Source organism: Panthera uncia (genome assembly GCF_023721935.1).
Source record: "Panthera uncia isolate 11264 chromosome C1 unlocalized genomic scaffold, Puncia_PCG_1.0 HiC_scaffold_3, whole genome shotgun sequence".
Taxonomy (NCBI): Eukaryota; Metazoa; Chordata; class Mammalia; order Carnivora; family Felidae; genus Panthera; species Panthera uncia.
The window spans coordinates 85,002,199-85,021,103 of NW_026057584.1; the positions used below are offsets into that span (position 1 = coordinate 85,002,199).

General features: G+C 36.9%; 1 protein-coding gene across 8 annotated transcripts in view; it reads left to right on the forward strand.

Annotated features, from left to right (window-relative positions):
* Positions 1-18,905, forward strand: part of GTDC1 (glycosyltransferase like domain containing 1) — a 391,227-nt gene that overhangs the window by 107,804 nt on the left and 264,518 nt on the right. For 7 of the 8 annotated variants that reach the window (XM_049615666.1, XM_049615668.1, XM_049615667.1 and 4 more), the window contains 2 exons: positions 13,611-13,675; positions 17,048-17,251. In XM_049615666.1, the coding sequence (XP_049471623.1) occupies positions 17,073-17,251 (179 nt within the window). In that variant the 5' untranslated portion in view covers positions 13,611-13,675; positions 17,048-17,072. The remainder of the gene's footprint in view (positions 1-13,610; positions 13,676-17,047; positions 17,252-18,905) is intronic. The other variant, XM_049615670.1, reaches the window with a different exon arrangement.

Here is an 18,905-nt window from a genome sequence, read left to right on the forward strand (position 1 = left end):
ATGGTAGGAAATTTGATAACTTACATTATTGATGTTGATTTACAGGAAGGAGTTGTTACAGCCTTGGTAGCCTCATGGCAAAGAGCCTACTGTGTCACATCTTATCCTAGGTTGGCATTTTAATTAATGGTTTTAATTCTTAGAGTGACAGCTTCATATTTTTTTAATCCACATACAAATAGTAATGTACAATTGAAGAATATGTCTAAAAGAAACACTAAGAAGTCATCTTTACATCTGCTTGCTTTGCTTAATCTGTCTTAGAGGAAAGCAGGCTACCTCTTCATTCAAAATCTGCAGAAGAAATGGCTGAGTGTAACTTGATAGGGTGAATCAGTGCCTCACAACTTGTCCAATGTCTAACTGAAATTCATTTTGTTGTATTTCCGTTCTGTTTCTGTTATTTTGGCCTCAGAGGACAAAGAAATCAACTATCCACTGTCTCCCATGCAACATTCCCTATATAGCACCATTTTAATAAATTCCTCCCTTTTCATTCATCATGGCAGGGTTGCTGGTACCTTAATTACTAAAACAACCTGTGCATGGATAGAACTTATCTCAAAGCAGGGAATGTATTCAAGTATCTGGAACTTAAATTTTCTATCTGAGCAGTTTATAGTCACTGAAAATAAAGGAAGCCCTTTTAACATTCAGAAGCAGTTCTGGAGAGAGTTCCTACATAATCACAATTTAGGCAAGATAGTTTCCTAGATTTGGACTCAGAATTGGGTACTGATTGTCTGTTTTGGCCTTTAAGCTGCTCTTTTGGTCCTACTTTTGGGGCCAATGCTTTGCGCTTAAAAAAGCGTGTTCAGCCCTTTTTCACCTTTATATTCTCAGTGATCACTATAGTATCTGGCACTTAACAGGACCTAAAACTTTGTTAAATGAATTGTTTTAGTATCCCTTGGTAATGCTTCCTAATACAGGTACCTTTAGGCTTTACATTTCCCCATTCCTCTTTATTTTTCTGCCTAATGAGCACCCATAGTTAATTTTGTGTTGTTTTTATCTTCTTATTCAATAATATCTGCTATGGTTCATAACTTACTTGAATAGTTAAATACAGTGGTAATGCCTGGACAATTCAGTTTATGATGCTGCTCTAATTTTTATCTAGAAATCTCTTTTTTCCCTTTCTCATAAAGTGAGAACTTATTGTAGCCTATGGAGGAGAATTCAAGAGTATGTTAGTTGAGTGCCTATTGTGTGTAAGGCACTTTGCTGGATAATGAATAGATATAAACATAAGTTGTGCATAGACTTTGCTGCCAAGGAATTGAAATCTGGTTGACCAGACACATATATACGGTGTAACTGTTGTCCAGGTGGGATTGTGGTAACTGCTCTAATTGGGGTATAAGCCAACTTTGGTGGTACCACAGAGGAAGGAGTAATTGCTTCTGACTGGCTGAATATAGGTGAGCAATTGACTTAAGCTTTTGCAGATGAGATGGAATTTGAATGGAGTCTTGAACTATGTGTAGGAATTTGACAGGTGGTAAAAGTGAATGGGTTCTAGGAAGAACGCACTAACAGTGCTTGGAGGTGGAAATGTGTATGGAATGTTCTAAAAATTGTGTTCAGGTAATGGTGTGTCTGTGAGAGTGACAGGAATCGAAGCTGAAAGGGAGCTTGGCACCAAATTGTCAAGGGTCTTATGTCTTGCTAAGGATTATTTTCTCTTTCTTCTGTAGAAAAAATCAGAGGTGTTTGAGTGGAGGGCTGACATTAAGTTTCAGAAAAATGGAAACATTAAATGTAGCGGCAGGGAGGGAGGACAGTCAGAAGCTGATGCCTACTTGAGGCTGAAGAAGATGAGGGAGGCTGGCGGCTCAAGGGCTTGGAAGAAAGACCTGATATCAGGGGTCTGGGGTGAGTCAGCCAAAAGCACTGTGGGTTGTTGATTTGTCGAGTTGTACAGCAGTATCCTGGCTCCCAATAGAGGGCGTTTTCAGTTTTGAGCCTTCTTTCCACCTACATCATTTTGGAATACTCTAGAACATGCCACCTGTCCTCACACCTGGGAGATCAAGTATTTCAGACTGAATTTGAGAAGAAAGTAAAAGGAGGAAAAAAAAGGGTTGAATGGTTGTTAAGGGAGCCAAGAGTTATCTGCACATTTCTTCAACTCCTCTTTAGAGTGGGGGTCTTGGCCCTTAGTACTTTCTTTCTGGGCTCTTGGTTCATCGTCTTGAAGTAGAACTTGATTTTGGTCTCTCTTTGAGACCCAGCTGAAATGTTTTGTAACATTTATCACTCTGTATTGTAATTATATCCAGGTCTGAGGCCAGAAACTATATTTGGGTCATCTTGATATCAAAAACACTTAGCATAACTTTTAGAATGCAGTCATTCAGTGAATGCTGAATAAAGCACATTTGTTTATGCTTTCCAGTCACACAGACCTTCTTACTCTCCGTACATGCCAAGCATGTTCCATCTCAGGATCTTGCTGTGCCTGCTGCCCGGAAGGCTTTAGATCCAGATCTTTTTAGCAACCCCCACTCTTATGGTTTCTGTTTAGATGCCATTTCATCGGGGAGGTGTCCTCTGACAACCCAATATAAAATACCACCCTTTCCCAGTCCCAGGCCTCGGCAACCGGATCCTTCATTACCTTGTGCTTTTTTTTTTTTTTTTTTTTTCAATAGCACCTGTACCCTCTGAGCTATATTTACTTGATGATTGTCTTTTTACTCCAATTAGAAAGCAATTTCCTGTGATAACAGGAACATTTGTTTTGTCACCTAATTTACCCACAACACCTGGAACAATGCTGGGCGCATAGTGGGCACAATAAATATTTGCTAAAGGAATGAATGAATGGTAAAGATCAGACTGAAAAGGATAATAAACACAAGTGTGCCAGTTTGTTTACAGCTTCATGCAAGCAATGGTATTGTTGTTATAACTTTTATAATATCAAATCATTAGTATTGCTCTCAGAAAACAAAAACAAATTCTGTTTTCTATAGATTGCGCCTGTGAAATCTAATTATGGATTAGTTTTTGTTTTAAAAATATTTGAATGCCAAGCATATCCAGTCAGAAAACACTTTTATTATCCATGCCAGCTTAATTTTTAAGGCAGTGAAATGGAAGACTGTCATTTCAGCAAGCAACTTATTTTCATTTGTGAGAATGGAATATTTTGAATATTCTAATTGATTTTTGAGGGTGATTTTACAAGAAAATAATCCTAGTTTCTGTACATTGTACATTTACCTTTAAGACAGAAAAAACCTAGAAACAGGCATGGAAATTATTTTCCCAGAAAGTTGAGTGCTTACAGCTTCCTGATCAATGTCAGGAGGAGGGGTCAGTCAGTTCCAACATAAAAGGTAAATCTTGAGACACTGAAAACTTTAAAGATTTGGTTTAAAAAATTATTTTATATGTATATTTAAAGTTTGGAAAGAGATCCTAGACTGCCAGTCATGAGCCCAAGCCTCTATTTTATTGTATTTTACTGCAAATTCACTTGGATATTTTTCCAGAAATCTTAAGTCTGTAATTTGGCTGTAAAAAAGTTGGTTATCAAATCAATATTATTATATGGCTTTTAGTGTCATAAGAATTCCCTTTTGGAAACCCATAAAAACTCATTTTTTCTCACCATAAACTTTATCTGTCACTTTTCTGTAAGGTCAGAGTACTAATGCTGGAGGTGATCTGCTCTGGGACAGAGAGTCAACATAGTGGTCATAAAGTTAAAAAATGCCACATGGTGCTTTCCTGAGATTAGGGTTTCTTTTTCATATCAAGTCGGTGCTAATTTTAAAATATGGAAAGTTACAGGTTGATCACTATATTCTTAGTGTCCCTTTAAAAATAGACAAAATGATAAGCTTGGCCCTCATTTTCGCAGTTTCATATTTTTATTAGTACTTTTGTGTTTTGTGGAGGTTAATTCTTAATTATTTGTATACTTCTAATGGCAGGGTTTTTTTTTCTTTTTCCTTCTAGATTTCTAAGCTAAAATTTTCAGGATAGATGGTTTTAAAGATGAACTATGATGAAATTGTTGCACTGGAAAACAATTCCAGGAATAATACTTTCTTTTTATTTGAAATATGTTTCATGTTTTCATAGCATTTAAATTGTAAAAAGTACTAGGACCTGGGGGTTCCATTTAAAACCATTTCTCTACTAAGTCTGAGTTGCTGTTGGGTTAATGTATATTGAGTATCCATTCAACTATTGCAGGTATATAAATATAGGAAAAATATGAGTGATTATGAAAGGAGGCAGTCTTTTAAAATTGCAAGACTGTGTCTGTAGTAGTTGACTATGCAATCAGTCCCTCCTTTAACGTGTTTAACACATATGGATGATTACTCAATAGCATGTTGCTGCTTTTTTAATACATTTTGGAAATTAAGTGTGAAACTAGAAGTTCTTTTCAATTTTATGCACCTTTATTAAATATTTCCCCCTTAGTTCAAGACACAAATCTAATTATTTAAGGCACAGATTAATTTTGACACTTTACTTGAACTTTAAAACTCTGAGTCTGTACTATATCTGTCCCTATTCAAAACCGTAAGTGCCAAATAGTATTTTAGTTTCTAATATTCTCTGTCAGAGTGCAGCTTCACATTCCTTACCGATAAATAAAGATCTTGATCTGTTTACAATTATTTAATAATTCAAGTACTTTTAAAAATCGACTGAGTATTACTTTTATTTCACACATTAGACAAGCAGTATTTCCAAAACCAAATTAATAGTGTTTATGAATAGCTGTAGCCCCATTAGTTTAACCCTTGCTGATTTGATTTTTAATAAGTTTCTTTATAGCAATAGTAATAGAATAATTTGAAAACCGCTGGCAAGCTCCTGGAGGGGAGTAAGCCTTCAGTAATTGGGAAGTAGTTTGTTATTTCAAACAATTTGGCCTCCTTCCTAAAGTTAGAAAAAATTTATAGTTTCTTTTAATTGCAAGTTGAAATATATTCAGTGAAGATAACTTGAAGAATAAAATAAAACACAAAGAGAAATTCAAAACGGCTCATACTTCTGCCATAAATGATTATTTATGCCTACCTGTTTTCACGTGTATTCTCTCTTGTGTTTCTATGTCATTTCATCATATATTTTTATATATTCATAACTTGCAATCATGCAATGGTAGAAACATTTTTCCATGTTCTTTTTATTATGATTTTTGATCATTCATTTAATTATGAAATTTCTTTTTGTTGGATATTTTCATTGCTTGCAATTTGAGACAAAGACTTCAGTAAAGATTCTTCATAATTTCCAGTGTTAATTCTCAGAAGAAGTGGTACTGTTGAATCCAAAGATCGCAGTTTTCAAGATTTTTATATTATGTTCAGATGTGATAAGACATTTTAATACTTTAAAGCAGATACAGCCTTAGGCATTGGTAGAGTAGGTAGCAGCCTTCCGGCCTTGAGAAGTGTCTTTTTTTTTTTTTTTTTTTTTTTTAAGTTTCTTTATTTATTTTGAGAGAGACAGAGACAGCACAAATGGGGCAGGGGCAGAGAGAGAAAGGGAGATGGAGAAGCCCAAGCAGGCTCTGCACTGTCAGCTTGGAGCCTGATGTGGGGCTCAAACTCATAAAACAGTGAGATCGTGACCTACGCCAAAACCAAGAGTCGGATGCTTAACCGACTGAGCCACCCAGGTGCCTCGAGAAGTGTCTTTTTAATTCACAAACGATTCTTATCCATTCTGCAGATGGCTGAAATTTTGCCATCACCTGTTGTCCCCTTGTAACATACAAGTACTCCTGGGAGAGGTAACACATTGTGCCTGGCAGACGTTTACTCTGAACAATGTGCAGGAGGTTATCCAATATCTTCAATTTAATTCTGGCAAGTATAGTTTGGACACAAGGCAGGAGAAAGGGACGTTAAAACATTGAGCAAGAGGAATGATGAGGGTGAACAATATTTTTTTAACTTCAATTCTGCTAAGATCAGTTGAACAACTGCTCTATGAAATGCAAGAGAGTATATACCTAGTTTTATGAGTTTTAAGTTACAATCTCTCTCTACAGTGATTCAGGCTGTTTGTTAACTGCAAATGCTAATTAATCCAGTAGAGAGACGTATGGTCCCAGATATGGTGCATATACATGCCGGATAGAGATGCAAGGGGGAATTAATTAACTCCTAAGCAACTTTACTCTGTCTGAACACTCTGTTTGCAAAATGTGAAATTACTTCCTTAAGAGGTGATGAGGATGCAGAGTATGGCTTTGGGTAGTTGGCAAAGAATATTCTGTACTGTAGGGTCTCAGCTTCATTAGACAAAATATTTATGTCATTGGAATGTCTCCTTGAAAAACCAGCTGATAAAGAGATAATAGTGACAGACAAGGCCACTAAATAGATAAAAGTCATAGTGCTTGCTCCAATCAGGAAACTTTGAGCTGTTGTTACTTATCTTTTAGTCAGTGGAAACTTGTGTGTCAGATGATAGGGGCAAGCCTGTGCTTCCTCTGTAGAAAGACCTATAGTAGACCTTCTAGAAATTATACACTGTTGTCTCTGTATGCCTATTCTTTACTCAACAGTCTCAATCCTAAGTATTTTCAGGATTTAGAAATTCCAGTCTATTATTATCAGACTGACTCTTTTTCTTATAATAGTGGGTAGCTAATAATATGCCCCTTGTGATACTTAAAAATAGTGATACAGCTCTCATTACCACATCTCTTAGCCCCAGATTTACTCAGCCCTGGTCTAAACTGGGTTTCTGGGCTTTTTAAAATTTATCATTAACGATCTCTAGAATCTATCCAGTTTTTCCAGTGTTGGCTTCTTAAACCATGAGCAAATGCCTTAGACCACTGGCAAATCAAAAGATTCTTCTCAAGGATATGGCAGCTAGAAAAGATCTGCTGTAGTACATAAATAGAAGAAAATATACTTTTAACTAGTCCTACCTCTAATAAGTAAATTACAATAATTAGGTGGAACTTTGGAGGTGAGAGAAGTGTCACTAAACATTTTAATTGATACGTCTTTAAAGCATAGTTTTATTGATTTGGACCTTAAAGGACATTAGAGTTTATGTCCTTTATTTATTTACTTACTTATTTATAAATAGATTCTGATACTGACCTCACCTCACATTTCCCAAGACCATTTAAATAAGTCTGTCACTGCAGGGTGACTTTCACTAATATAAAGTGAATATTAAAGGTGTCTAACATTGATATTTTTAAGAATATCTATTTCTAGCCCTTCAGGCCTCTATGGAAATTTCTTTTTCTTTTTCCATGTGTCTACCTGATATTCTTTTGCCTCCTGAGCTGTTAGGATTTTGTATTTCTTGCAAGTTGATTTCTCTCACTGATAAATAGATTGAGTTGTGAGATTATGTCCTTTTCATTTTTTCTCTGGAAGTGAGTAGATCCAGAACTTTATACTTGGTGACATTTGTTTCAACCCATCAAGGGAATGCCACCCATGTTTGCTTGGGTTGCAGTACTTCAAATAGGACGTTGAGAATGTTTGTGTGTTAGAGTAACTCTGCTATTTCTGTTTCAAAATTAACTGAAAATGTGATATGTGCCTCCCACTTGGAGAGGGAAACTTCTCAACAATTTTTTATTTAGTTAAGATGGATTAAGTTCTTAAAAGATGTTAGAGCGAGACTCTCTAGCGCCAGTATAGTTAAGAATCTGTTAGTCATTTTATTTTAAACTCATTTGGTATGTATATTTATAATTATCTTACACAATCCAAGTCTGAGTTAAAATTTGTCATAGAAGCCAATGTAGGGTAACAAGATAATGCTTCTGACCAAGAAAGAAATGCCAGTCTAATGATTAAACCGATTGAATCCTTCTAGGTTGTAGACTTGACTGTCCTTGTGTTAAATATTCTTCTGGAGTCTAGAAAGGTCAGAGAGAATAGATGCCCATGGCATGAAACTTGGCTTCTAAATCCCTGGGTAGGGCTGCTGGGGCAGAACTATTTTTCCTTAGAATGAGGTGTGACATTTTGAATACAATAAGATGCCACCTGTTATATTTTAGGTGGTGATAGAATGTGTGCGTCAAGTTCTCTCTGTAAGTAGTAATTAGTGTAGGAAGGGGTGATTATTTGTAGTTGATAATAATAAAGGTCTTGGATGAGTTCAGAAGAAATTGTCAAGGCAATCGCTAAAGAGTTTTATGGTTTATTGACTCAAAGAGAGTGTTGAACACTTTCTGTTTGCTAAGTGCTGACATATAGTGGTAAGCAAGCAGACCTGGTCACTGTCCTTTTGGAACTTAATATCCAGTAGGGGATACAGATATTATGTGGTCACTCGTATAAATACATCCTACAAGTGTTAAGTACAAAGAAGTACTACAGATTGTTATATCGGGGAGACTCAGACTTTGTCTGATGGTGACAGTAGTAAATTATGAAATAAACTGAACTCATCTATATGGCTGACCTCTTCGCCTCCTGTTTCAAACCCTCCTGTCATGTGAATCTCGGATATTGTCTTCCTTCCTCGTCATTAAGATCTACTGCCCTATCAAAAAGGCCTTAGTCTGGAGCTGGGGCATGAAGGATAAAAGTTGTGGGATTAGGGAAAGGATGATTATGCAGGACTCTGGAAGGAGTTATAAGAGATTAAAACAAAAGTTTTGAGTTTTATCACTCTAACTATATGGTATTCTATATAACCATGTTGTGTGGTTTATAGCACTGATATCCTAGATGTACAAATTATTGGGAGTTACGATTAAATATAATATGTGATACATATATTTATCATCTTATACTGACATTTATATTTCACACACATATAAAAACATACTGCAATATATATCATTTACATATTATAATTCTTAAACATTGATTTTTAATCCCCAAACTCCAAAGACTAGAAAATGGATGCACCTTTTACTTACATCCTACCAGATACCTGCAATGAAGTATAATGGGGAAGATAAATGACCATGGGGTCAGAAGACCTGGACTTAACCCCTTGCTCTGTCCCTTACTCTGTGATGCTCAATACTCTCCATTTCTTTTTCTATAAAAGAAAAGCTGTTGGTCAATGGCTCCCGCATTCCTTCCACCTAGGATTCTGTGGATTCTTGACTCTCCTACTTAGGTATCCATATATGAATGGGTCAGATAATCTAATTTTCTCCCACTGGACTGATTTGCAGCCCATTTCAGGAAGGTGGAAGCCTTGGAGAAATGCCATCCTGAGAAAGCAAATACATTATTCATCTTGTCAGACTTTTATAAAATGAATAGTTGATGGCAGAAAGTATTTAAAAATGCCTTTTTTTCCCTTCCCCATTAAATAAAAGTATAATTACTCAATGTGAAATGGGATCTCTAGATTTACGGTGAGGGAATTGGCTTCTCATCCTGCTTCCACTGCTAGTATTCAACTAAGATGATGATAGACCAAGCAGATTAAAAAACTGCAGGTGATTTTCAACATTCACGGATCTCACAGATACTCATTCTTTTAGACCATGAAACTTGGGTTGGCCCAGAATGCAATCACTTGTGGTGTTTCTACCATTTCTTTTATCATTGTTACTTCTCTTGTATAAGTAGAATAAGATAAACTCGTATCTACATGAAAAGAAATCTAATAAATTCTCATTTCTATGACAGTACGGAAAGAGAATCAGTATTGGGAAGAGAATATAGTGTGTTTTGCTATACTCGCTGCTTGATTTAGTTTAGCCGAAATTTAAGGCTAGTTCCTGAGGTAAACATGAAGAGTCTGATGGCAAAGGGAGAAAGGTGTGAAATCACAGAAGTGTTAATTAACTAGGAGAGTGTGAGCGCTCGGTAAGGCAACAAGGCAAGGTCTGGGTAAGTGGGGGAAGAGAGATCCCAGTGGAGAGGGAGAAGCAGGGCTGTGGTGAAGAGAAAGGAAAGGCCAGGAAAGCAAGGTGAGCAGTGCCACATTTAGGGCCTTGGACTTTATCCATTGGTGACAGAGACGTTGATGTTTTTTTAGCATGTCACCTCATGATCAGATTTGCATTTTGGAATATTACCTGTAGCTGGAATACGGAGAATGGTGTGATGGGAACCAGATGATGTGGCAGCATGAAGGCCTAGTTAGAAGGGCAATGGAATAGTTCAAATGAGCGATGAGATGATTTTCTAGTGTAAAAGTTTCTACTCATTCATAAATACACTGCCACATTTTAAAATGTCGGCAAATTGAAAATATTTTTAGTATTCAGGAGAACTAATTCATTACTACTTTTATAGTTTGAAATGTTTCGTGAACTTAATAGCAATGGAAAACTGAAAGAGGATTAGGATTTTATTTGTCAGTGATATTAAACCAGTAAACATCTCACAAAAAATTTCATAGTTACAGCTTTGTTGTGCAATGTGGAATATAACTTCACAAAAATGTAAGGTAGTGAATTTGTAATATATACACATCTCTTTATTTGTGGAAATTATGCATATTTGAAAACAAGTGAATGATGTCCTAGTGTCAGTACGAATAAGTAGTTGTTGAATTTGCCCTTGATACAGTTATAACCAAGACTTTGTATTCATTCAAGTCATGGAATAAGTGACTGACAGTTCTAAACAGAAAGTTACAATCCCAAATTGAGAAAGAATGAAGATATTTGTTAGGGAAAATTACATAGCCATATATGCATATCAGATTGTAATTTTTAAAGAGTACATATAGAAGATCATAGCAAATGAAAAAATTGGAAAAGTGCACTTGAAAATTACTTCAAATTGTGTCACAAATAAGGTGGCTTGTAAGTCTTCTTACCAAATCTTGGTTTTGGTGCATAAATCCTTAGTTCTTCATGACCACAACAGGAAACTAAAGTTGGAGCTGAAGAAATTGGAACACTCATAGCACTGTGGGACAATGGATGAATACAGTGGGACATCATTTTCAGCATGAACCCAAGATTTTTATTTTTAATGCTGCTATTTAAGTACACACAGTAGTACACAAGTTATGATAAATGTTGGGTTGTATGCCCGTTATCAAATAATGGAGTAATGATCAGTTTCCATCATGCATTATCTTTAATTCACACTAATGTTCAGGAATCTCATTCATTCCTTACTGTTAGCCAAACTTTCTTTAATTGTGTAGAATATTGCCAGGGCCTACAGTTTTAGGATTGCAAGGTTTTTACGCTGCATTTAATACCAGATTGTCTTTTAGTATTCAGAGATTACATTGAGGTTCTAGGAGATAGGATGGATTTGCTATGCCTGATTTTTATGAAAAGCTTTTCAAAAATAACTTTTTGTAGGATCTGCTTACTTCTGTTCCCCCCCCCCCCCCACTCTACCCCTCCATATGATACTTTATTGTAGTGTAATACTTTGAGGACACTCTTTTTAGCAAAATGTATTTTTACTATATATTCACCCTTATTAGGTTCTGTTAGGGGAATTGGTAGTGACAGGTTTCAAAGCAGAAATCTTTTTATGCTTATTTTTTAGTATATAATAAGATAATTTCAGGTACATTTTAACAACCGGGGTTTCCCTGATGAATCATTAAAATAAGTGAGTGGGCTGGAAGGTAATACTAACTTTTCTCAGTACTGCCCTATTTTACCCTGCTGGGTTATTGTGGCTTTTTAAATAGAAGCCTGCGTGTTGGAGTTGGTGGGTGGAGGTGCAGAAGGGACAGGGTCAGTAAGAAAATACCAGGTAAACCTCTGATGACCTATTGGGAAGTCCTACTCAAATTTTATTTTCCCCAACTTACGGCATTTAGTGTTTCACTTCACTGGTTTCTGCCCTGCCAAACTGAACTCTTAAAAATATTGTGTATAGCCAAATAGAAAATATATTTGGAGCAACTGATTGAAGTGTAAGGTACCAAGCCATGTGTGGATTAGCCTGTGGAATCGATTTCTCATGTGTGTGGGATTCAAACCGTTAAACCATCATCACTGAAACCATACCTTCCTACAGCTAATAGCAGTAAGATGTCTGTGGAATTTATTAATACAACAGTTCCTCTGATTTAAAATTATTACCTGGTATTTGGTTGGAAAATTATTTGAATATTATAAGTAACTGAATTGACATCATATATGAAGGCTAATTATGGGTTTCTAATGTGATTTAGGTTTTGTTTTAAAAATTCACATGATGTGTTTATACTTAGCACATCTTTTTCAATAAATCATTGGCATATTGCAAATTTCCTTTCTGACTACTGTTAAAAAAAATAACTATGGCGGCAGTTGTAACTGCTAGAAGAGGTAGACTAAAATGTAGTTCACCTTGAAAATGGCTCAGGGAATAAAGAAATTGGGTCAAGCTTAAAATAAATGCAGGTACAGTGACAAAAAGTTTTAATAAAAATTTTAAAATATTCACAGCATTGGTTTCAGGCTACTTTTGTTCTTGGTGATCTTATCAGTGCATTATTAGTTTTTAATTGAGATGACACTAATGGCACTTTTTCATTTTGGTCAAAATGTTCATATGAAACATTTTTGTGATTTTTTTCACTATGTGTCTGCTTTTAATCGTAAATATAAATTTTTAGAAAGGCAGACAATTCTTCGATAGATCATTTGACCTCTGGTGATCTTAAATAGAATTTGAAGTGGTTTAAAATTCCTATGTCATAGATATCACTTTGACTCATTTATATTGCCAATTTAATGTGTAGCATTTAGCCATGTATCATTAAATCATAGTATTGATAATGAATTAAACTTTCATAAAGCTTTAATAGTGTAGTAGATTCTCATTCATCTGGCATCATTGGGGAATAAAATATGCTGAAGAAATGAGTTTTTTTTTTTTTTTAACGGAAGCTCACTGTGTTAAGCAGAAAAACTTAAAAGTTGATAAAAATTTATCTGACACACTTTGTATGTTCTTTTTGGGAGCAAGAGTGGATTGGCCATTTACTTTTTTCTTTACATTATAAAATATTAACAGTCTAGTGTCATGCAGAAAGGACATGGGCTTTCTGATCGATATTTGTTCCTCACATGAGAAGTTCTCTAGTTGTTGTTTTTCCTTTGAAATAAATGCCACACCCCTAATTCTGACATCCTTACTCCTTTTCTGCGGTGGTGCTTGTGATAATGCTTTAACAGATGGATGAACACTCAGGCACCTATGTAAGACCTTTGGCTGTGTCTAGGCTTGCCTACCATGTTTTGGCAAACACCTGGCCACAACCTCGGGCTGTAAAGGAGACCCTCTTCTTGCTTCGGAGGAAGCATTTTCAGTGTCAAGGATGCTGCTCCCCAGCGTTCACTCCCTAGGAGCCATTGGTAGTGGTGCCTGATGTCTGTATCCACCTGTTCACCTGTGCTTGGGAGCATCTGTGCTGTCAGGGTGACCACCTGCAGTTTTCTGGGACTGTTGCTAAAATGAGCAAATAATGTACTCCCTTTATCTTTTAGCAAATTCCAGCATAACAGCAAAAATTCTTTTTAACAAAGTGTTTTTTTTTTTTCCAACCTCATGCTCGTTTGTTTCAAGCAGTGCTTTCTAAAAACTCAAGCACAGCAAGAGTATTTGCACTGTTCTTTAATGTGCTATAAATGACATTTGGTTTGAATCTTATATTTAAAAATCAGCTTCCTCTCTTTTGCTTGCACCTAATGGGAATCATCTTTCTTCCAGGTTGTGCTTTAAGAAGACTATAGGGAAGAACACATTTTCTTCTTGCCACAAAAGTTGCAATAGAAGTAAGTAGGGGAACTGCCAGGATATGTCTGTCTCCACAAAACAAGCAGAACAAATTTCCATGAATCAAAGCCACTAAGTATAGTTTTCAGAGATGGTAGGACATAGTTACTCTCCCTAGAAAAATACCCAAAATGCAGGCACACCCATTGGCCACTAGAAAAATGCTCAAGTAAATGCTAGTTCAAACCTGTACATTTCACTCTTCTTACTGAGCTATTAAAGGGGTGGAAATCTACTATAGCTATAATCTTTTTTTCCCCTTTTCTATTTTTCGACCTCCCACATGCTTGGTGTTCAGTTCTGCTTACTGAATGTCTTGAATCTCTAGCAGCACCTACACATACTGCCTCCACATTGGCTTATGATTTGCAGATAACTCATGATTCAGACCCATAAGAAACATTTGTAAATATATGGCATGATATGTGCTCTAGATTAATCATGAAAAGGAGCAAAGGACTGAAGAATACAGAAAGCTTTTTTCCCTTCTAATATTGATGTTGCCTTCTTTGAGGTTATATGAGTGAAATATTCTTTGGAGTGGCTTAGATCACATTCCATCACTTGGGGAAATATCTCAGGTCATTTTTACAATAACCTTTATCTCTTAAAAAAATTTTTTTAATGTTTATTTATATTTGAGAGAGAGAGAGATAGCGTGAGTGGGGGAGGGGCAGAGAGAGAGGGAGACACAGAATCTGAAACAGGCTCCAGGCTCTGCTGTCAGCACAGAGCCTGATGCGGGGCTTGAACTCATGAGCCGCGAGATCATGACCTGAGCTGAAGTCGGATGCTTAACCGACTGAGCCACCCACGCGCCCCTACAACAACCTTTTAAGGATATACAGGGCATAGACACCTTAGTGTGATTAAATCAGAGGAAATAAACCTAGATAGAGATATATGTGGTATGATCTAGTAAGCAAATTAATGTTAACTGCTTTTAGTCTGTCTTAGAACCTTTGATATAATTTTCAAGATTGCCTTATACTGTTCTCTTGGTTAACTTTCTAGAAGGTTCCATTATTTGAAGGATTAATGACTACCATTTTCTTACATTTATCTTATTGAACATTGCATTTATTAAAGGTAGTCTCCAACTGGCCTGAAAAAAACCAAGCTTCTGCATAGCTCAGCCCCTGAGCTAACTTCTTCCCACAATACCTGTGGGGCTCTAACATTCTTATTTGAAATACAAGCTGCTGCTGATGAATGAGTAACACTCCCTGCACTTCAAATGCTTATGTGTATCCACCTTTCCCACTGTCCTTGGTTGAGAGGTGACCGTGATTGAAAATTACTGATTTTAAAATGTAGGAGAATTCCAAGATATCTTTCCCCCTTAAGTAAGATGATTTGTACTAATACTGGGAGGGGCAAAATATCTTATTACTGTCTGTTAGTTACTATGCTTCAATTTTATCTTCACAGCACACCTCTGAGGTTGGTATTGTTATTCCCATTTTAGAGAAGGCGAGACTGAGTCCTACAGCCTTGGGTAACTTGCCCAAGGTCACTCAGCTCTAAGGCACATTGCTGAGCTTCAGACTTGTATCTCCCTGTCCGCAAGGTTCATGTCTTTTCCACCGAGGAACACTGCTTCTTATTCTGTAGATGACTGAAATATGTACTTGTATATTTTTCTCCAAAAATGCTCAGTGGAAGATTCAGACATCAAGAACTAAGCATTTTTTCACTCTAGTTGTTTCTTTGAGAACCATCTGAGACTTCTTGCTTTGAAATGCAATGTTAAGTAGGCATTGCTTTGATTGAGCAAGGTGAAGTAGAGTTTTATTAATGAAAAGCATCATTGAGTTGTTGAGACTAACAATTTTGTGGAACAACATTATTAAGAAAAGCAATATGCTGTTTAATGAATGGTGTTTACTTAAATCATAAAGGAAAATTAAAAAATCTGGAATATTTTTTAAACAGTGTAGTATTTATGTACAGAGTGATGTTTCTTCCTTACTTCTTACAGGAAATAGCATATAATTTGAAATGTATGTGGACTTTTTTTACATTCACACATATTTTTATTTCCCTGAGCACATTAACAAAAGTCATTTTATTAAACCAAAAAATTGCTTTGATAGCTAACTCTCTGCGATGAAAATTTTGCCATGTCTTTAGTTTTATTATTTATTTATTTAATGCTTATTCATTTATGAGAGAGAGAGAGAGACAGACAGAATAGAATATGAAGTAGGCTGCAGGCTCTGAGCTGTCAGCAGAGAGCCCAATTTGGGGCTCGAACCCACAAACTGCAAGAACATGACCTGAGCTGAAGTCGGAAGCTTAACCAACTGAGCCACCCAGGAGCCCCAAATTTTACTATCTTTAATAACAACGTTACTTTATCTCTCTTGATGGGATGGTTGTTTACAGAAGGGTTGTAGAAGCCTTGCTGGTTCATAGGCATATAGCTTTACTCCGTTGGTTTACCTTTGCAGGTGGGATATTTATTGGTGATAGTGGGAAGTGGTCAAGATATGTGCAATGTCTCAAGAAATTGTATCTTAAGATTTTTAACACTAGAGAATTGAGATGTGAATGTGCTTTCTTCCTCTTTTCTTTATTTTTGAGAGAGAGAGAGAAAGAGAGAGAGAAAACTTGTGCGGGTGGGGGAGGGGCAGACAGCGAGGGAGACAGAATCTGAAGCAGGCGCCAGGCTCGGAGCTGTCAGCACAGAGCCCGATACGGGGCTCAAACTCATGAACTGCGAGATCATGACCTGAGTCCAAGTCAGATGCTTAATCGACTGAGCCTCCCAGGTGCCCCATGTGCTTTTTTTGGTTAAATATGGTTCACTGGGGGCAGTGATAGCTGGTGAATTGAAAGGTGATTAATATGAGAGTGACAGAGTCAGAAAATTTCTGAGTTGAAAAGGTCCTCACAAATGAAGGGCTCTTGGAGTGGAAGTCATAGGAGATGAGTTCAGTGACTGTCTGAGAGTAGTAGAGCTCTAGGCCAACCACTTCTGTGGTTACTGAGTCAGGGTCGAAGCCATTCCAACCAGGAAGTGAGTGATCATAGCAGGAGAGGGCTTTAAACTTCCTGGGGTTGGAGAAAAAACGGAGTCATTGTGGAAGCAATCTTAGGGCATGAGGAAAACAGAAAAATAAGCATCCCTTATTTCCTTTTATTAACAAAAATGATGTAAAGGTATTGATTACAAAAATATAAATCCTAAGCGTTAATACACTTTTTTAAAAAGTGGGACATGCGTATTTAAAAAAAAAAATAAGTGTCTTTAAATTATTTGTATTTGCCTTTTGGGTACACTATTTTAACGTCTTTTTATTTAAAAATATCTTTATAAACACACACATATATATGTTGGAACAAATATTTTTTTGCTTATTATTTAGAATCTGTGAAGTCTTAAAAGGACCGATGAGTATTCTCATCATTGAAGCGTTCTATGGAGGGTCCCATAAACAGCTGGCGGATCTGCTCCAAGAAGAGTTAGAAGACTGTGTCCTTTATTCCCTTCCTGCAAAGAAATGGCATTGGAGAGCGCGCACATCGGCTTTATACTTCTCCCAGAATATTCCCATCAGTGAACAGTACAGGTAATCAGAGCTCAGGCTGCGCCGTCAGCCTGTTTTTAATGTACTTGTTGTAAGGATGTTGCTTCTCTGTCAGCGTCTATGAGATTTTTCTCCAGCCATGGAATTGGTCAGTCTGACTAAGGACATGTCCCTTTAGACACAGTAGAGCAGCAGGGTACATTTTACACTCTGAGGACATCGGCTAGTAGGAAAATGGCCTCATTCTGAACCTACAAGCCTTTGCTCATTTGTCTTGTGATTTTATCATATGCACGTGTGTGGGTGTGGATGACATTTTTTGGCCTGAGGGAAGAGTTGATCTTGGGCACGTTTGTTGTTGTTGTTGTTGTTGTTGTTGTTGTTCCATAAGCTCCAGTGTCTCTTTTAGTGAGTGTGCTGTTTTGGTTTAGTTTATTGTGTCTGCTCTGTGCTAGGAGCTGAGGTTGTAAAGACGGAGGTGACCAAGATCTGTGCCCTTGAAGCTTTAAAGACTGTTGAGGTAGAGATAGACAGGCAAGTGCAATGTGAGCATGAGAAAATGGAGGAGTTGGTTTTGATGTTACGAAGTAGGAACACAGTGTGGAGTTGGTAACCTTTGCCTAAAGGATGAATAGATTATGGGGACACAGGACTCAGTTGTGAATTCTGACTTGTCAGGAAGTGCGAAGTAGGGGTGCCTATCAGAGATTCTTATGGGACACACTGGAAAGATGGATGAGAAATACTGATTGCATCTGGTGAGGACCAAGTAGAGTAGAGTACTGAACATCCCTACCTCCCTATTGTATCCATATTTATGGCCATGTGTCTCCTGCTTGTTAAACAGTGGAAGATTATCCTACTGTGGTTTATGTACCTGTTGTTCCTACCAATCTGGGCCCTTCTGTGTAGGGCTGCATTGGTTTAAGCAGGAGTGGGGAGTGCCAGGCTGATAAGGCAGTTAGGGCAGACAGGTTGTTAGAGAGAGGGCATGACTGTCGTGCTCACCTTTGCTTCAGCAGCCATGTCTGTCTTGCTTGTAGGTGGGGCAATCACTAGGGAGACAAGACCTTGGGATTTAAATGTAGGTTGCTGTTCTTAGTAGTAATTTGGGGGATTCAGAGAATACCCCGTTTGGCGGATGAAAATCATGCCTCATGTCTGAGAATTCAGATTATCAGGTAGAATAACAGTGAGCGCTCAAGTCACCTTGCTTGGGATTATAAAGGTAAAATGCTGTTTGAGGGACAAAAATATTGTGTATTTTTCTAATCTAAAGTGTATTTTTCCTTATATACTTCAGTGTTTTGTATTCTGATATCACTAAGTGAATATCGTTCACTAACAGTATTAGAAATTTCAATGAGTGTATCAATATAAAAGTTTTAAAGGCAATGGTAAGACGGTTGCTGTGTTAAAACCTGACTGTTTATAGTTGCTTTCACATCTCATTTAATTGTGTTTTCACAGCACCAACTGTATTATATTACTTAAGGTCACGTAATCCGGTTAGCTTTACGGCACATTTTCATTTAACGTTACCATTTGATACGATACATTTCTACAACGATTTGAACATTGAAATGAACCATTTCTCTGTCTGCTGTTAGATTTCATTTTGATTATGCAGTTTTTCAGAATGAAATGACTGTATCACAGATATATGTGTACGGATAGCATCCGCACACACACACAC